Genomic DNA, 20,448 nt, shown 5'->3' on the forward strand with positions numbered 1-20,448 from the left:
TACTAAATCCCTTACTTTCCACTTTGTTTAAAATGAGTTTAATACCAAGAGAGTAGTTTGCGTCTATGTCCTTATTTCTAATCTTCCTGCTCAACCATTAACTGCACTAAACACACTCAGACCCATCTAGTCTAAAATTGAGAAGGGGAGGTTCTCACTCCTGGAGAGAGAATTACTGAAAAGGTGGCCCTCATACAGTCTGGAGTCATACCCCCAAGTGCTGGTTTTATACTTGAAAGCAGACAGCGGGACTCTGACCTTTGCAGAGATAGGAGGGACACCTTCCTATCCAGAGAAGCCAAAAGAGCACAGGACGCCCAGGCTGAGGGCAGTGAAGCTTGCTTCCAAGAACTGGTTCGTTCCCCGGCCAACCCCTGTGCCCACTTAGGACTGGCATGTAGCAGCACCTCTCCTCATCCACACTCAGGCCCTAGGCTCCCAATTGACCAAAGCCTGCAAGTATAAAGTGTCCAGAGCATGGGTCCCTGCCAACACTCCCTGCCCTGCTCTTCACTAGCTGTGGTCACCACTTACGACATTTTGTTCCGAGTTCATCTGAAAGAGAAATGTCACTTTTGTGTTAGAAAGGAGACATACAGGCCAGGTGTGGTGGTTCATGCCTGTAATCCCAGCACTTTGGGAGGCCGAGTCACGAGGATCACCTGAGGCCAGGATTTGGAGACCAGGCTAGGCAACACAGTGAGACCCTGTATCTACAAAATAAATAAATTTTTAAAAATGAAAAAATTAGCTGGGCGTGGTGGTGCACGCCTGTAGTCCCAGCTACTTGGAGGCTGATGTGGGAGAATCACTTAGTCTGTGAGGTCAAAGCTGTAGTGAGCCGCGATCGTGCCGCAGCACTCCAGTCTGGGCGACAGAGTGAGACCCCGTCTCAAAAACAAAAACAGAAAGGAAGAAAGAAATCCTCTACGTGGCTAGAAGAGAATAACCGGGCCCCTAAGCTTCATGCCAGGCGGTGCTAATGGGCGAGTTACACACGGGAGAGTGCCCAAGGGGACCTCAAGGCGTTCCCTTGGGATAAGGCATGATCAAAACAGCTATGTTTATCCTGAAGCGAAAGGCGGAGGCTCCAGTTTGGGTCCCGGCTCCGCCCCTTGGGCTGCACTGCTGCCCTCGGAGAGGCAAAGATAGGGCAGGCGTTGTTAGTCCCACTCACAAGTGGGAACTCTTCAACTGAGGGAGGCGAAGTGACAGCCCCAATGTTGCATAGATGGTTCTGAGGCCAAACGAGGTCAGGAACCCAGAAGCCAGGATCTAGTTTGACGTAGACCTGCGGAAGGCGGGCGGTAACTGACGCGTTCCCCCTGACACCGGTGCCTTCGCCTATTTGCGCCCAGCAGGCACCCCCGGCTCCCCAGCCTCCTACACCTCGCATCTGCCCTGGGGCTCAGCTCCCAGGGACTTCCGGGAGCAGCTGGCCCCGCCCCAAGGCTCCTTCGGGCCGCGCGATTGGCACGGCGGGCCGGGGGCAGGGCCGGAGCGCCGAGCCAACGTGATGGCGTCAGGGGCCGCGGGCGCCGCTTCCTGTTGTCAGTGGCCGGGAGGCCGCATCGTCTGCTCCGAGTGCTGAGGAGCTGCAGCGGCCGGGAGCTCCCCCAGCCTCGCTCCTCGCTCCGCTTGGTGAGTTAGGGGGTCAAGATGCGAGGAGGGCGGCGGAGGGTCGGCGGGGCCGAGGCGCGAACGGGCGGTGGGCCTCCTGCTCCCTCCGCGATCCCCAGCCCCTGGTTACCCTGAGACTGCCCGGCTTCAGAGCCCTCAGCTCTGCCCAGCCCGCGCCCGCCCCCCTCCCATCCAGCCTTCCCCCTGCAGCGCCGCTGTGGCCCCGTGCCCCACGTCTGTCCAGCCCCCAACCCGCGCCCGCATTCTCTCACCGGCGGTCTTGCTTAAATGCAGCTTCACTCGTGACCCCACTTTACCTCAGTTCCAACCCCGATCTCGGCCACGTCTCTTCGCCCCGCCCTGACACATCTCATCGTCTCTCCCGACCCCTCTGGTAATCCCGATGCTCCTCGCTCACGTCCCCAAGACGCACCATTCAGGTTTCCCCTTCTCTGGCTCAGCTTTCTTATCCCAGTCACCCCCATCCCCTGTCCAGCTCTCCAAGATCTGCTCATCCCAAACACTCTACCTCTGCCTTCTCATCTAAGACCCACCCCCAAAGTAGGTGCCCTGTTGAGCTCACCGCTTTCTTCCGGATAACTCCGATCTCAGCCTTATTCCAAGTCTTAACTGTGTCTTCTCGTCCTTAGTCTCCTAGCCCACTGTATACCTTCCTTTGCGTCTCCTGCCGTACTGAGGACACCCCATCCCTAAGTCTTTGCCAAACTATCCCTAACTCTTGCTGCCTCCTTTCCTACCACCCTCACCCAATCTTGTTAAAAATGACATCTCCATGTCTTTTCACCCCCGCTGACCGACCGCAACTCTTCACCCCAACTCTGCGTCCATTCCTTCCCTGGACGCAACTCCCATTCAACCTGAGAACTTTAGTGCAGTCTCCTGCCAACTCCACCAGCTGCCCCTCAACAGCCAAATGTAGGTGCTCACTCAGACCCGCAGTTAGAGACTGAGCAGCATGATTGGCCGGTGTAGGGGCTCAGGTGGTAAATAAGGGTGGAGGAACAGTGGGCTCTCCCCAACTCTTGGGTGGGGCCGGGGTTTTTCCTGGCATCTGGTCTCCTGTACCTGTCCTCAGGGACTGTGTTTCTGGCATTTACATTAAATGACTTGTGCTGGCTGCTGGAATGGTAGGTATTCAAATATCTGGAAGGTGAGAGATGGCCACTTACTCAGCTCACTTAGCACAGAATGATGGAAGCTGTCACTTCCTTCTGGCTGGTGTTCTGGCCCTGGAGAGCCTCTGGGAAGTTCTGCGTGGTGTTGGCTGTGGTCACAGAACATTGTTCATGTTCCTTTTCCTGGCACTTGTAAGGGCCTCTCCCTGCCAGAGCTGATGGCAGATCAATCCTGATGCTGAATTCAGGGGATATGATGGGTGTCAGAGGCAGTGTTACCTGTTGTGAAGAGTATAGGTGAGTCGATCCTGGGGAGGCTGAGGTCTAGGTGGGTACAGAGGCTCTTGAATCGCTTTCTTTTCTTGCAAGTGCTGGATCATTGACTTTTGGCCACTTGGGTTCCATGAACACAGGGAACCACGTTATCTCAGAGTAGCTGAGGCAGAAGGACATTCCAGAGGCACCCAAGTCTCATGCTCAGCGTTTATAGTTTCCTGGGGGCTTTTTGGTACACATTTTCTCTGAATCCCGAGGACCCGGCATCAGATGGGTGAGCCATTTGATTGCAGTTTTTTTTTTTCTTTCTTTTTTTTTTTTTTTGCAATGGAGTTTTACTCTTGTTGCCCAGGCTGGACTGCAGTGGCACGATCTCGGCTCACCGCAACCTCTGCCTCCCAGGTTCAAGTGATTCTCCTGTCTCAGCCTCCCAAGTAGCTGGGATTACAGGCATACACCACCATGCCTGGCTAGTTTTGTATTTTTAGTAGAGATAGAGGTTTCTCTGTTGATGAGGCTGGTCTCCAACTCCCGATCTCAGGTGATCCACCCACCTCGGCCTCCCAAAGTGCTGGGATTGATTACAGGCGTGAGCCACAGTGTCTGGCTGATTGCAGTTTTAAAGGGCCCCAAAGAGCATTGTCTCTGCTTGCCATTTATAGTCGTATTCCTTTGAAAAAGTGAATACTGTTTACCGTCAATGTCCTCCCATTAATATGCAGTATATTTAAGTTGTTTTCAGCCTTATTGGCAGCTTGGCTTAATGACAGGAGCTCCACAGTTGCCCCAGCACTTAACAGTTGTTATACCCCAACTTCCCACATTGGGTGAAATGGAGATACCTGCCCTGTGCCTTGTTTTTATTAATCAATTCATTCAACAGCTTATTTTTTGAGCACCAGTGTTTGCCAAGCACTGTTCTAGGTACTAGAAATACATTGGTGAATGGGTGAGGCAACAGTCCTGTTTTCATTCAGAGTTTGGTCCTTGTTAGACTCCTCTGGGATATGGGACAAGAATATAGGGAAGATGGGTGTTATTGGATGGAAGGAAGGAGGGAGGAAAGAAAGATAGCCAGTGTTCACTGACTCCACAATTCTGCCCTCATCCACTAGCCCTGAGTCTGGGAATCACAAGCTAGAAGTTTCTCACTCTTCATCCGGTATTTAATTGCTTCAAAGCTCCCACCCCCACCACCCCACCCATCACAGAAATCCAGCTTTCCTCAGGTGGACAGGGGTGCAGTTTCCTCAGTCAGCACTCACATGCCTGAAAGATCAGCGGCCTTTCTGAATCAGAGGATAACTTTGTCATTCTTTTCCAATTGAAAAAACATGACTCATCAATTGGTACAGCAGTTGGATGGCTTAAAGCCAGGCTGTGGCTCTGAACAGCCAGTTACACAATTCAGGCAGTGGAGAGAAGGCCGTGGGGAGTGGCTGAGAAGTCCCTCGAGAGAAGAGGTTGCTGTTCACTGATGGTGGAGTGTTTTGAGAGTGGTGAAACCAGGTTATACCTTTCTTCTTTTAATGTAAGTCTCATCCAAGTCATTCTCTTTTTTTGCTTCCTTGATCTCTGGAGGAAGTGAAATTGGACATATAGAGAAGGCCAGGTAGTATAATGGAGGAAACCAACCAAAACTGTTCCTTCCTAACTATGTTGGAACATTTAAGAAAGTATAACTCTGAGACTTCAGGAGCATTGGTAGGAACTGGGCTCAGCTGGTTGGGGCTATAAATCTGATTGACAGAACTGTTTCTTGTTGGTTTTAGACCTTCTGTGATGAAATGGAGCTTCCGAGTACCTCTGTAGAAGAAATAATAGTTTGCCTGAATTTGAGCCAAAGACCTGAGGCCTTTTGGTCCAGGGAAAGATGCAGGAGTTGGGATGAAGAAACCAGAGAGTTCTGTCCCTTACCCAAGACCCATTGCTACTGAGCCTCAGTTTTGTCCTCTGTAAAACAAGGATAATCACTCTCTCACGGGATTGCTGTAAGAATTAAATGAGGTTAGAGAGGAACATCAGAGAAGCCTGCTTTCTGCACTCTGGAGAGCCATATGAGGGTGAATCAATACATAGGGTGGCAGTAGACTTGGTGTGATTTGGTACTTCCTAAATGGCACCAGTCACCTTTCCCCTGCTAAGCTTTCACCAGTCATGTTCAAGGGCCCTTGGGTAGTGTTGCCCAACTTTGCCTTACTCCCTTCAGGTAGGTCTCCTTGAAGCCACGCCTCTCTTCACTTTGGTTCTTGGTGTCAATGAAGAGCGTTTTGAGGACAGAAAGTGGAACCAGTTCCATAGGATGGTAGATTCAGAGTCTGGGCCACCAGGGTGGGTGACGCAGTGCTGTCCCCACAGTCAAGAGACACAAAGCCTTCTTCCGATCCCGCCGTGAGTTCTTATGTCACTGACCATCTGAGCCCTGCCTCCCTGAGCATGATGGAACAGACACGGATAGGTGGGGTGCTATGGCTGCCTACGAACAGAAGTGTCCTGCATTGTGGCTGGAACCCTAGAGGCTCAGTCCTATCTTGTGAATTTTCAAGTGGCTCTTCTGCTGGATTTATCTGAGCTCTTGTCAGTCATTTTGTGGCATTTCTGACTCTGTTTTAGGCCAAGTGACCCTTCTCTTATCTGGCCCTGTCTCTCTTAGCTTCAGTTTATTTTATTATTTATTTATTTAGAGAAATAAATTATTTATTTGTTTATTCTTGCTTTGCTGCCCAGGCTGGAGTGCAGTAGCACAATCTCGACTCACTGCAACCTCCTCCTCCTGGGTTCAAGCGGTTCTCCTGCCTCAGCCTCCCGAGTAGCTGGTATTACAGGCATGGGCCACCATGCCCAGCTAATTTGACCTCAAGTGATTCTCCTGCCTCGGCCTCCCAAAGTGCTGGGATTACAGGTGTAGGCCATGGCAGCTGGCCTACGGCACCTGGCCTATTTTGTTTTCTTAGCATACGGTTACTTGGCCAGAGCACCCACTTACCAATGGCCTGTCCCTCCCAGTGAATACTCTGTGAATACTCTATTATTCTCAGCTAATTAGTTAATGAGGTCTTAATGGGCCTGGGCTATTATTCAAATTATTGGGTTTAAGCCCTTAGGGTCCCACCCTGTAGCTGGCTAAGGGAAGGGCAACTTTGGGGCTTTGGGCTCTGTCTAGAAGGGTGGGCCTGAGGGCTTTAGACCACTGGAATTGTGGACTGGGATTGGAGCCCAGGGTTTTGGAGCCAGAGAAGCTGGATGTGGCCTGCTGAGCTGCACAACGGTGGCCTTGACAGAGCCTGACCTCAAGACCAGGCCTGTTTCTGGAAGTGACCTTAGATGCAGAGTCACCATAGCATACAACCCCCTTTTCCTGTCACCCCATGGCCAGAATGGGGAACTGGTTTCCGGAGGAGGGCCCTGAGAATCCCTGGGTAGCTGGGAGCAGACCATGGTGAATGGTGAGGCAGTCAGATGGGGCTGTAGTCAGAACTGAGACTCTTCTGGCCGTCTGCAGTGCCTGGCCTATTACTGGGTCTGCAGGAACCATCCTCCACACACGCCTGCTTCCTCCTAAGGGACCTGACTTAGGGAGGTTGGCTCTGGGTCCTGACTCCCTGTGTCCTGTTTGCCCTCTGCTATCCCCAGAGGCCAGAGATCCAATCAGAGCACTTTCCACCATTTTTAGGGCCAGCCTGCTTGTCTGCTTTCCAAACCTCATGCTGCTCCAGTGCTGTCCAGGAAACCTTTCCTGCCACACTGGCCTTAAGTTTCCCTGCACCCCCTGTTCCCGGCCTCTAGTGAAGGGGTCTTCCCAGACTACCCCTGGAATCCTAGCTCTGAGGTGATGGCACTGTTGATGAAAAAGCCAAACTCTGTTAAATATTGGAAGAGGTTCTCAGGGCCTCCCGTGACCCGTGACATAGTCCTGGGAGGCCCTAAGAACACGTGCCCAAGGTGATTGGGTTACAGCTTGATTTTTATCCAAGTTACAGGCAAAGACATAAATTAATACATGTAAGGTATACATTGGTGGGGGCAGGGTAAAGTGGATTAAAAGATTTCCTGATTGGCAATTGGTTGAAAGAGTTAAACTTTACCTAAAGAGTTAAAGTCAGCAGAAAGAAAAGCTTGGGGTTAAGATAAGGTGGGTTATGGAAGCCAAGGTTCATGTTATGTAGATGAAGCCTTCAAGAGAATAAATGGTAGATGTCTCTAAGGTGTCAGACTCTTAGTTAAATCTCTCCTAGATCAGGAAAAGGCCGAGAAAGGGAAGGGAATCTCTGCAGGATATAAATTTTCCCCACAAGAGATGGCTTTGCAGGGCCATCCCAAAATATGTTGAAGAAATATACTTGGTGGTAAAATGATTTCCTTTAGGGCCTGTTATCTCCCATGTGATGTTAGACCCTAGTCAGGTTGGAGTTGGTATCTTAATTGCTGAGAGTCTGTTCTGTCAGTCTTAGTCTGTTTTAATGTTAATGCTGCTCAGTTGTGTCTAAGCTCCAAAAGGGAGAGGCTAGGATGAGGCATGGCCCACGCCCCACTTCCTGTCATGGCCTGAACTCAGTTTTTAGGTTTTTTCAAAATCCCTTTGGCCAAGGGGGGCTCATTCAGGCAGTTTGGGGGCTTATAATTTTAATTTTGGTTTACAGCACTCACTCAGCAATCTGGTTTTCCTAGGGCTGGGGTTGGCCTCCTTCTGGAGGCTGGTGGTGGAGTCAGGCCGCTTATCAGCCCTGGGACCTCAGGAATGTTCTTGACCTGGGTCAGCTGCCATTTCCTTATCTGTCAGGTGGAGACAATAAAACAGCACTCCTAGGGTGCTTAGGAGGACTATAAATTAGGCAATATATGTAAAGAGAATCGAGCCCATTTAACTTTTCTTGGTTTTGTTAACTTCTTTGTGCGGTGATTGTTTGAGAGCCGAGACAGCCATCACCTTTCCCAGCGTTCCCCTGATGCTCAGCCGGGCATTCACTAGAGATTTGTTTACGTATGAATGTGCCTGCCTAGCCCAGGTCTGTCCAAGTTTCTGGGGTGGGGCCAAGCCAGCCAGCAGCCCCCTCAGGCTCAGGCCCTACCCCACCCTACCCCACCCACTCCCAGGAGGAATCTGGCAGCCCTGAGGGATTTAACCACTCACTGACTTCAACTCTTCCTGCATACTCATTTAGGCGATGACATTCTTGGTCTGTAGGTTTAGGTGGCCACATCCACTGGGATGACAGATACCAGGTACAACATATCAGGTACAGGCACATATCAGGCTCTGTGACAGGCGTGTACACATTCTCCATCTGAGAGGTCTCTGCATGCCTACCTGGTTAGTGGCAAATTGCGATGAGACCTTGTGGTTGTCCTGATTAGACAAGTCCCTGTCTGTGCTGCTCACACCAGACCCTCAAAGCCCTGTTGAGAAGCAGAAGTGTAGCAAGGGAGCCCTTCCCTTTTGAAGCCATTCCAGTTGTACTTTTTACTGCTGAGCTGGCAGACATTGGACTGGAACAAGGAGTGAGGGGTGGGGAGCAGGGTGTTGCAGGACCCAGCCCCTGAATGTGAGCCCCTGCTTCCTGGTCCCAGTGGGTTCCTGCCACTTTCAACTGCAGCCTTCCCCTCGAACCCGCAGCTCCGTATCCGAATCAGCCTGTCATTCCCTGCCTACAGGTTTCGATCCTACAGAGCCCTGGCTTTCTGGGCAGCATTTGATGTGAAGCGCCCTTACCACCCACTCCGTGGGGTGGACCCACCCCCGGCACCCAGGACTCCTTGCCTCCCAAGGACTGAGCCCCCTGGACTTTCCTCGCTTCCTTCCTTCAAATCCATTATCAGTTTTAACTTTTGTGCTCTTCAAAGGCCTTTCGGCTGTGGTTTGAGTAAGAGAGGCTGACCTCCTGCTGCTTGCTGGGAAAGGACTCTGGCTGGGGGATAGTTGCCTGCCCATTCATCTGGCTGCCATCTGTCTCTTCAGGTGCCATGTGATTCTCCGAGGGAGTAGCTGCGTGAGTGGAGATGCTCTCAGTGGTGGAGAATGGACTGGACCCCCAGGCTGCCATCCTGGTAGGTGGGCGAGGGAGGATCAAGGGTGGGGAAGGGCTGCAGGGGACGGTCATTTCATCTGCTTGGCTCACTTCGAAATGAATGGGCACTGTCCTGCAAGAGAGGCCAGGCTGAGAAAAAGTTACAGCACAAGCAGGCTCCAAGGAGACCCTGTCCTTTCTAGATCACCTTATTGGTGATAAGATGGACATTACAAAAAGCAGTGGGAATTTAAGATCAGTAACCTGAAGACCAAGGATTTCCATTCAGCCCTTCAGCCCTCTGCCCTTAGGCCATGATTTGGTCACAGTCTGGCCAAAGCACTGAATTGGTGGGAAACAGGTATTCCCAGGCACTGGTTTGTTGTTTCAGTAATGGGGGTAAATTGGTAACTTACATATATCTGAACACTAACCATTTTCTAGGATATTCTAAATGTAATTATTTGTGAGCAGTTCACTGGAGCCCCCTAGGACCTTTTCTTGGAGAGCCCTTTGCACCCTCCTGGGCTGTCTTGGGTACTCTGGGTGGAGCTCTCTGTTCCCTTGGAAAGGCAGGAAGTCAGGTAGCTTTGGGGCTGGTTCCTTAGCAGCATCCTGAGGTGGCTTTCAGGGAGAAGCCAGGATTTCCCTTTCCTCCCTACTGCTGCTTCCCAGCTCAGAGAACTCTCTGCTTGAAAGAAACTATAGCCCTCAGAGATGTGCCTTTCCCCGTCCTGGCCACAGGAGAGTCCAGTTCCACCTGTTTCCCAGCTGGCTTTCATGCAGAGGCTCTTCCTTCCCCTCTGCACCCCCACTCTCCCACCCCCGGCCAAATCCCACCCCAGGACCCTCCAGAGCTAGGGCAGAACCCTGGCCAACTCAGCCTTCTAACAACCGCTGCACAAACTGACTCCATGAGGGTATGCGTTTCTTGAGGGTATGCCTTACTTCTCCCTGTATACCCTAACCCAACACCTAGTAGGTGCTCAGTTGAACGAAGTGTGTATGTGCTTTTTAAATATAATATACTAATAACATCTTGCGTTTAAAAGAACATTTAAAATTAAACTATTTCAAGATTAAAAACTTTTGAGCTTCAAAGGATACTATCGAGAAAATGAAAAGACAACCCACAGAATGGGAGAAAATATTTGAAAATCAAATATCTGATAAGAGTCTAGTATCCAGAACATATAAAGAACACTTATAACTCAACAATAAAGAGACAAATAATCCAGTTATAAAATGGGTAGAGGATTTGAATAGACACTTCTCCAAAGAAGATACATACATGGCCAGTAAAGATGCTCATTATCATTAGACATCAGGGAAATGGACGTCGAAACCACAGTGAGATACTACTTCACACCCCCTAGGATGGCTGTAATAAAAAAAACGACAACTAGTATTGGCAAAAATGTGGAGAGATTGGAACTCAGATATTGCTGGTGGGAATGTAAAATAGTGCAGCCACTTTGGCAAATAGTTTGGCAGTTCCTTGATAAGTTAAACATAGAATTATGTATACAATTCCACTCCTAGATATATACCCAAGAGAACTAAAAATGTAAGTCCACTCAAAAACTTGTACATGGATGTTCATAGCAGCATTATTGATAATAGCAAAAGAGTAGAAACAACCCAAATGTCTATTAACTGATGAATGGATGAATAAAATGTGGTATATCTATGCAAAGGAATATTTTCTGGCAATAAAAAGGGATGACGTCCTGATACATGCTACAACATGGTGGAAAATATTGTGCTAAGTGAAAGAAGTCAGATTCAAAGGGTCATATGTTGTGTTCATATCTATTCATGTGAGATGTACAAAATACGAAAAACCACAGAAATAGAAAATAGGTTAGTGACTTCATTCACTTCCTATTCCCCTTTCTCCCAGCCCCTGGCAATCACTAATATATCAGTATTTCTTTTTGGGGTGATGAAAATCTTTTTTTTTTTTTTTTTTTTTTTTGAGTCTCACTCTGCCGCCCAGGCTGGAGTGCAGTGGCACAATCTTGACTCACCACAAACTCCACGTCCCAGGTTCAAGCAATTCTCATGCCTCAGCCTCCCAAGTATCTGGGATTATGGGTGCACACCACCACGCCTGGCTAATTTTTGTATTTTTAGTAGAGACAGGGTTTCACTATGTTGGCCAGGCTGGTCTCGAACTCCTGACCTCAGGTGATCCACTCGTCTTGGCCTCCTGAAGTGCTGGGATTACAGACGTGAGCCACCGTGCCTAGCCAGAAAAATCTTCTAAAATTAGATAGTGGTGATGGTTGCACAATTGTGTTAATATACTAGAAGCAATTGAACTGTATACTTTAAATGGGTGTATTTTATGGTATATGAATTATATCTCATTAAAGCTGTTATATTTTTTCAAATTTAACTTCAAAGAATGTTAACATAGTTTTGACTGAAATCAAAATAAAATATTAAAATATGTATCCATAATCCTATCACCCAACAATTCAAACCAGTTTTTCTTTAATCCCTTCCAGTCCTTTTCCAAACACTTATGTGATTTTCACATACTTATAATTATGCTTAATTTTTACTGTATATTTCCAAAAGACTCTATGTACATTTTGTGGTGTCTTCATTTAACAAACATTTATTGAATATTTCTATGTGCCAGGCACAGTGCCAAGTATTGACACAAGGATGAATAAAACACTAGTCTTAGTGCCACACTCAGCTTATATATATATATACATATATATATTTTTTGAGATGGAGTCTCACTCTGCCACCCAGGCTGTAGTGTAGTAGTACGATTTTGGCTCACTACAACCTCTACCTCCCGGGTTTAAGTGATTCTCCTGCCTCAGCCTCCTAAGTAGGTGGGATTACAGGCGCTCATCACCACACCTGGCTAATTTTTGCATTTTTAGTAGAGACAGAGTTTCACCATGTTTGCCAGGCTGATCTCAAACTCCTCACCTCAAGTGATCCACCCGCCTTGGCCTCCCAAAGTGTTGGGATTACAGGCATGAGCCACCGCACCCAGCCTCTTTTTAGAATTTATCTAGTAGGTTTTCTGGTTTTCACCAGAAACCACTTCCCTGAAAAAAAATACTATAGATCAGAAAGTATTATTTCCACTTTAACAGATGAGGAAATTGGGACTCAAAGAAGTTAAGTGGAAGGTCTGAGGAGGCCTGTCTGGTTACTGACAGCTGGGACTGGGCCTAGTCCTCTGGCTTCCAGGCCCAGGATCTTTCTTTTTTTTTCTTTCTTTTTTGAGACAAGGTCTTGCTGTGTTGCCCAGGCTGGAGTACAGTGGTGTGGTCATAGTTCACTGCAGCCTTGAACTCCTGGACTCAAGCAGTCCTCCTGCCTCTGACCTCCCAAAGTTCTAGGATTACGGGCTTGAGCCACCACGCCCAGCCTAGGATCTTTCTTAACGTAAACCATGCTCCTGTTCTCCTCATGTTTTTATTGTTCTAAAGCAGTGTGGGTGTTTTTTGTTTGTTTGTTTGTTTTTGCCTCTTGGCTTATTGATTCTCTACAGAAACTTGTCCATGTGAAAAAGGTGGGAAGCCCCACCCTTGTTCTAGATGGATTTACCCAAGCTCCCGTCACTGCAGCTGTGATGGGGCCAATATTTAAACACAAGATTATATGACTCTAAGTTCACTTAAGTTTGGTCTAAAAAACAAAAAGTGTCTGCACTGAAGGACATGCAAAACAACAATAACAGTGATTGTCTCTGGGTAGTATGTGTGATTTTCCTTTTCTTCTCTCTGCTTTATCTTTCTTTGCTATAGTTAACAATGTGCTAATTTTACAGAAGGAATCTGCAGACACACCCATAGATGTGTGTGCATGTGGTTGCACATGTATTTGGCACCAGGCAAAGGATTACACTCTAGGGACTCTCCATAGCATTTTCCGCTAAAGGCCTGTGTTCTGTGTGGTACTGCCTAGGTCATCAAGAAGAAGCTGGTGGGATCCGTGAAGGCCTTGCAGAAGCAGTACGTGTCCCTGGACACAGTAGTCACTAGTGAAGACGGAGATGCCAACACCATGTGCAGTGCCCTGGAGGCCGTATTTATCCATGGCCTGCACGCCAAGCACATCCGAGCTGAGCCTGGAGGAAAAAGGAAGAAAAGTGCTCACCAGAAGCCTCTGCCCCAGCCTGTCTTCTGGCCCCTCCTGAAAGCTGTCACCCACAAGTGAGATTTAGCTGGAGAGGTTTTGCTTTGGGGAGGAGCAGCAGAGTATGGGACATTTGGCTTTTCCTCCCCAGCTGTTCAGGAAGCCAACAGAGGTGCCCTGTGTTCTAGCATAGAGATAGGGTGAGGTAGGGGTTGAAAGTGTTTTCTAGAAAGGCTTATCTCTAGACCAAGCTTCCCAGCCAGCGTGCCAGCAGATCTTGAGACCCTCAGCACTCAGGCAAGAGCCTGTGGTTGCTTTGAGCCCTGGGACTGGTCGCCTTTAGCAGGAACAGCCTTTTTTGCCACACTAGGGCAGAGTTATATAGTTACAACAGAGGTTTTGTGGCCTGCAAAGCCTAAAGTATTTACTATCTGGCCCTTTACAGAAAATGTTTGCTGACCCTGCCTTAGATTATTCAAACATCCGAGTTGTAAATCTGTTTTTTTTTGGGGGGGGGACGGAGTTTCACTCTGTCACCCAGGCTGGAGTGCAATGGCGCGATCTCGGCTCACTGGCATCTCCGCCTCCCAGGTTCAAGCAATTCTCCTGCCTCAACCTCCTAAGTGGCTGGGATTACAGGCGCGCACCACCATGCCCAGCTAATTTTTTTATTTTTAGTAGAGATGGGGTTTCACTATGTTGATCAGGCTGGTCTCAAACTCCTGACCTCGTGATCCACCCACCTTGGCCTCCGAAAGTGCTGGGATTATAGGCGTGAGCCACCGCACCCGGCCATAAATGTTATCTCTTAAGGAGGTGTGGGGTTATTTTTATTAAAGAGTGGAATCAGGAAGAGCATATGAATATTCACTCTGAGACACTTATCTCTTGTGTCTGGACTTTTGAGCAAGTAGCTGGCACTGTGCCTCTAAGGACTACTGAATGTCACCGTCAGCCCAAAGAAGCCTTGTCAGTCTCTGATCTTCCTTTCCATGCCGACTGCCACTGCCCTGTCTCATGTTTTTACTTCCTTCCTGGGTGACACTGGCTTTCTATTTGTCCCCCTTACCTCACTCTGCCTTACCTTGAGTCCGTCATCTGGTCAACATTTACTGAGGTGAAGCTCCCTGGAGCTTACTCACTGAGCCTAGTAGAATGCGGTCTGCATTCCCTGGGGGAGATAAACCCACGCTAGGGACTGTGGTAGCTGAGAGGAGGGGCATGTACATCAGACCGAGGCATTCCGGGACTGAGTTTGGTACACCTGGGGTCTGATCTCCTTATGCAGAACATCTACCCTGCAGTCTGCATGATTGTAGTCAAGTCACTTTTCTAAACAAAGATCTGTAGCCCACAGGCTCCCAGATGCCAGCCTGGAGACTGATTCACTAGGTTGGGGCCCCAGAACTTGTATCCTGCTCAAGTTCCCCAGGGGATTCTGGTGCATGGCTGGGTGTGGAGCCATTGCCACGTGTTGCCTTATTGGTTTGATATTCAATACTCTCTCTTTCCTGGCCTTGCAACCAAACTACCAACTCTTCTTCCACAGGCTGTAATTGGAGCTCTCCCTAGTCCTCTTACAGGGTTGTTGATTTCCTGCCTTTTATGCCTTTTTTCATCGGTCCCTTGTGCCTGAGGGCAGGGACCATGTCTTTACCCTGCATATTCACTGCTCCAAGGACTTTGCACTTAGGGAGCTCTGACAGCATGCCTTGGATGAGCAGATGATGTCAGGGGCCCAGTGGTAGTTGGAATGAACATGGAAATTACCTTTCACGATTCCAATCTCAAAAGGTTGGGGGTTATAGCTTAATATTTCCTTTAAACACTTTTCCTTTAAAACTATATATATATCCTAGGCTGGAGTGCAGTGGTGCAATCTTGGCTCACTGCAACCTCTGCTTCCCAGACTCAAGCTATCCTCCCACCTCAATCTCCCAAGTAGTGGGGTAGCTTGGACTACCCTGCAAGCCACCACATCTGGCTATGTTGTTATTGTTGTTGTAGAGACAGAGTTTCGTCCTGTTGCCCAGGCTGGGCTCGAACTCCTGAGCTCAAGTGATCCGCCTGCCTTGGCCTCCCAAGTGTTGGGGTTACAGGCGTGAGCCACCACATCCGGCCTAAAACACTATTACCAAATATTTTTGCATGCCTTTCTCTATTTGCAGTGGTTATTGCTGGTTCCTGCTAACCAGTGGATAAAAGCACATCTCTGTGATTTGGGGTGGTTTCTTGAAACATATCTGTTCTCCCTTCCCAGACACATCATCTCAGAGTTGGAGCACCTGACGTTTGTTAACACAGATGTGGGCCGCTGCCGGGCATGGCTGCGGCTGGCGCTGAACGACGGCCTGATGGAGTGCTATCTGAAGCTGCTGCTGCAGGAGCAGGCCCGCCTGCGCGAGTACTACCAGCCCACCGCCCTGCTCCGGGATGCCGAGGAGGGCGAGTTCCTCCTTAGCTTCCTGCAGGGCCTCACATCCTTGTCCTTCGAACTCTCCTACAAGTCTGCCATCTTAAATGAATGGACGCTAACCCCACTGGCCCTGTCTGGGCTCTGCCCTCTCTCTGAGCTGGACCCTCTCTCTACCTCTGGTGCAGAACTACAGCGGAAGGAGTCTCTGGATTCCATTTCCCATTCCTCAGGCTCTGAGGACATCGAAGTCCATCACTCGGGCCATAAGATCCGGAGGAACCAGAAGCTGACTGCCTCCTCCCTCAGCCTGGACACGGCCAGTTCATCCCAGCTGTCCTGCAGCCTAAACTCTGATAGCTGCTTACTCCAAGAGAATGGCTTCAAGAGTCCGGACCATTGCGAGGAGCCCATGTCCTGCGACTCAGACCTGGGCACAGCAAATGCTGAGGACTCAGACCGGTCTCTGCAAGAGTGAGTACCCTGTCCCCACTCCTTCCCATTTTCTCTCCTCCCTGCTTTCTTTCCTCTCCTCCACCCTTTCTTCCTGTAGCATGTGATTGCCTCTTACTGAACTCTATTAGTAATTAAAGAAAGCCAAGGGAGACATCGACTTCTCCAGGGACTGGAATCACTGGGAGCTGTAGCAGGCAATACAGGCATAGTGGAGAAAGTGGACTTAGAACAGCTTAGAGCTGGTTTGGGCTCCAGCTCTGCCCTGGTGACAGGGCTGGGTGTGGTTCATGCCTGAAATCCCAGCACTTGGGAGGTTGTGGCAGGAGGATTGCTTGAGCCCAGGAGTTCGAGGCCAGCCTGGGCAATGTAGCAAGATCCCACCTCTAAATTAAAAAAAAAAAAAAAACTAAAAACAAATAACAACAACAAACTAAGTTACTTAGTCTCTACAAGGCACAGTGTAAAATATTGTTGTCTTCATCTAGAAGGAAGGAAACTAATAGGTCAGAGCACATTTAAAACTTCCAACAAATAGATGAAACATAATGCATAGGAGTGTGACTTCATAGAAGACCTCCTGGGGGACACAGGACCTGAGTGCTGCATGCAGGAGGTGGTGGACAGCTGGGGACAGACAGATGTGTGGAAGAGTATGTGGGGCAGATGAACTTGGCTAGAGAGAGAGCTGGGCAAAGCCTTCTTCACACAACCTTTCAAAAAATTTTTGCAGCCAGGTGCGGTGGCTCACGCTTGTAATCCCACCACTTTGGGAGGCCGAGGCGGGAGGAGGTCAGGAGATCGAGACCATACTGACTAACACGGTGAAACCCCGTCTCTACTAAAAATACAAAAAATTAGACGGGCATGGTGGCAGGCGCCTACAGTCCCAGCTACATGGGAGGCTGAGGCAGGAGAATGACATGAACCAGGGAGGTGGAGTTTGCAGTGAGCCGAGACCGTGCCACTGCACTCCAGCCTGGGTGACAGAGCAAGACTCTGTCTCAAAAAAAAAAAAAATTTTTTTGCATAATCTTTTATGGTTAACAAAAATCTAAAACATATACAGTGAAAGCCTTTCCCCTTCCTGTTCTCCCTCTACCCTGTTCTTTCCTCCCACCCCTACAACCATAATAATTAATTTCCTGTATATTCTTCCAAATTTCTAAATTCATCTACAACAAACACCAGTAAAAAGATTTTTAGCCTGGCGCGGTGGCTCACGCCTGTAATCCCAGCACTTCAGGAGGCCAAGGTGGGCGGATCACGAGGTCAAGAGATCGAGACCATTCTGGCTAACACAGTGAAACCCTGTCTCTACTAAAAATACAAAAAATTAGCTGGGCATGGTGGTGGGCACCTGTAGTCTCAGCTACTTGGGAGGCTGAGGCAGGAGAATGGCATGGCCCCGGGAGGCGGAGCTTGCAGTGAGCTGAGATTGTGCCACTGCACTCCAGCCTGGGTGACAGAGCAAGACTCCATCTCAAAAAAAAAAAGATTTTAAAAATTTACTCCTTATTTATTACTTTCTCCCCTACAAAGGCAGTATATATACACTGTTCTATATCTTGTCTTGGAGAAGATCTTTTCATATCAGAGCTATTTCATTCTTTTATTTTTATTTTTTATAGAAATGGGGGTCTCACCGTGTTGCCCAGGCTGGTCTTGAACTCCTGGGCTCAAGAGATCCTCCTGCCTTGGGCTCCCAAAGTGCTGGGATTATAGGCCTGAGTCATCCCGCCCAGCCTCATTCTTTTTTTTTCTATTGCATATTGTTCCAGTGTATGAATGTACCTTAGTTTACTTAATCAGCCCAGTATTTAATGGGTGCTAGGGCCCGTGTGTTCATAAATAACCTTGTGTATGTGGTCTTTTAGTTCTGCATAACTGTCTGTGTTCAGTAAACTCCCAGAAGCAAAATTGCTGAGCAAAAGGATAGACTAATATAGAATATTCACAGATTATTGCCCATTTACACTCCACCAGGAATGTCCTCGTTTCTTAGCCTTGCCACTTGAAGGTATTAGTGAACTTTTGGATATTTGCTCATCTGATAGGTGGAAAATGGAAACTTCTTATTAAAAACCTCCTTCAGTTGGACCCATGTTCCATCAGCTGAAAAGAAGATCCCATGTGTTTGGGACCTTCTTTCCACTCGTCCTATGCCCTTGCCTTGGTTCAGGTCCCTCCAGGGTTCTCATCCAGCATAGGAAGAGCACCAGCATTGGGTGGTGTTACGGACTGGGCTTGGAGTAGACCTAGTTTCAAGTCCTGTTCCACCACTTACAAGCCCAGGAATGTCAGGCACATTGCTTGTTAGTCAAACGCATATAGGAGATTCTGTCTTAGGCCCAGAAATGGCTTCTGAGCACATTAGGTGGAGTTTTCAAATGTTAAATGGAGGAATTTAGGTAGAATACATTGGGGAGGAACAGTCTCTGCCTCCCATGACCACTGGGACCGTGGTGTGACAGGCCTGCAGTGTGACCCAGGCACAGGGCATGACCTAGGCTCACTTACCTGTCTTAGCCCTTCCTGTGTGTCTGCCTCCTCTGCAGACCAGCCAGCCATCCCCTTGTCATATGTCTTGCTTTTATCTCATGTGTCTTGTGATTGGAAAATTCCAGCTTAAGGTCACTGAATCAGTGACCATCCTCTCTGTGCAGGAAGTGTTGTCCCGGCTATTATGGGGAAACTGGAGGGGCAAGGGTCAGGATGTATAGACGAATTCCAGACAGTGGTGTGAGGAAATGGCAAATCTAAGACATACAGATGCACAAACACACAGCCAGCATCAGCATTCGTAGAGCTGGGCCTTGAAGTTAGTCCTTGAGTCCATACAGAGACCAGCATTTCTTGAAGTGTATATTTCAAGGGTAAAATGTTCTCACTGACACTTAGTTCATCAAAGTTATTACATTATTTAATTATTTGTAACTTTAAATTAGACATAAATTCCTTGTGCTTATCATTACACGTATAAAATCAAAACATCCACAAATTAAACATAAAAGCGTAAAAGACACAACATTCAAAATGAAATGTATTAATATAAAGCAGTTCTGCTTGGCAGAAACCAAATTGCAGTTGGGCTAGTGAATTGACTATCCTGAATAGCTCCTTCCGTGTAGACTGGATCTGTATTATAATGATCACTGAGTGGCATAGGTATCGTATGGAGGGTTTAAGTACTTAGATTTAAGCACTTAGAATGGTCCCTGGCACATAGGCATCAATAGTGTTCAAATGATGGTATTGTTGTATTTTATTTTATTCTATATTTTATTTATTTTTTGAAATAGAGTCTTGCTCTGTCCCCCATGCTGGAGTGCAGTGGCGCGATACTGGCTCACTGCAACCTCCGCCTCCTGGGTTCAAGCGATTCTCCATCCTCAGCCTCCCGAGTAGCTGGGATTATAGGGGCCCGCCACCACACCCACCTTATTTTTGTACTTATTGTAGAGAAAGGGTTTCACTATGTTGGCCAGGTGAACTCCTGACCTCAGGTGGTCTGCCCGCCTCAGCCTCTCAAAGTGCTGGGATTACAGGCATGAGCCACCATGCCCAGCCTGGGTAGACATATGTTTTTAATTCTCTTAGTTATATACCTAGGGGTGGAATTGTTGGGTCATATGTAACTCTATGTTTAACTTTTTGAGGAACTACCAAATTGTTTTCTGCAGTAGTTGTGTCATTCTACATCCCCACCACTAATATATATGAGCTTTAATTTCTCTACATCTTTGCCTACCCTCGTTATTTTCTGTCTTTTTTATTATAACCAACCCAGTGGGTATAAAGTGGTATCTCATTGTAGTTTTGATTTGCATTTCTCTGATGATTAATGATGTTGAGTATCTTTTCATGTGCTTATCGAACGTTTGGATATCTTCTTTGGAGAAATGTTTGTTCAGATCCTTTGTCCATTTAACAATTTGGTTATTTGTCTTTTTATTGTTGATTTGTGAGTGTTCTATATATATTCTGGATAATACGCCCTTCTGTATAATTTAAAAATATTTCCCCCCATTCTTTGAGTTGTCTTTTTAGTTTCTTGATAGTATCGTTTAAAACACAAACGTTTTGGCCTGGCGTGGTGGCTCAGGCCTGTAATCCCAGCACTTTGGGAGGCTGAGACGGGAGGATCACAAGGTCAGGAGATCGAGGCCATCCTGGCTAATATGGTGAAACCCCGTCTCTACCAAAAATAAAAATACAAAAAATTAGCCAGGCGTTGTGGCGGGCGCCTGTAGTCCCAGCTAATCGGGAGGCTGAGGCAGGAGAATGGTGGGAACCCGGGAAGCAGAGCTTGCAGTGAGCCGAGATGGCGCCACTGCACTCCAGCCTGGGTAACAGCGAGACTCCATCTCAAAAAAACAAAAAAACAACAACCAAAAAACCACAAATGTTTTTTATTTTTGTTTTTTGAAAC

At 48.0% G+C, this 20,448-nt stretch overlaps 1 protein-coding gene across 1 annotated transcript in view; it reads left to right on the top strand.

Moving 5' to 3' along the window:
* The first annotated feature begins 1,438 nt into the window (after positions 1-1,438).
* LOC108522107 (pleckstrin homology domain-containing family M member 1-like) overlaps positions 1,439-20,448 on the top strand; it is a 55,864-nt gene continuing 36,854 nt past the window's right edge. Inside the window, 4 exon segments of the mRNA XM_017862196.1 lie at positions 1,439-1,641; positions 8,989-9,077; positions 12,980-13,227; positions 15,411-16,037. Of these exon segments, the coding sequence (XP_017717685.1) occupies positions 9,030-9,077; positions 12,980-13,227; positions 15,411-16,037 (923 nt within the window). The 5' untranslated portion in view covers positions 1,439-1,641; positions 8,989-9,029.

This window comes from Rhinopithecus bieti, unplaced genomic scaffold (genome assembly GCF_001698545.2).
Source record: "Rhinopithecus bieti isolate Rb0 unplaced genomic scaffold, ASM169854v2 scaffold_64300, whole genome shotgun sequence".
Lineage (NCBI taxonomy): Eukaryota > Metazoa > Chordata > Mammalia > Primates > Cercopithecidae > Rhinopithecus > Rhinopithecus bieti.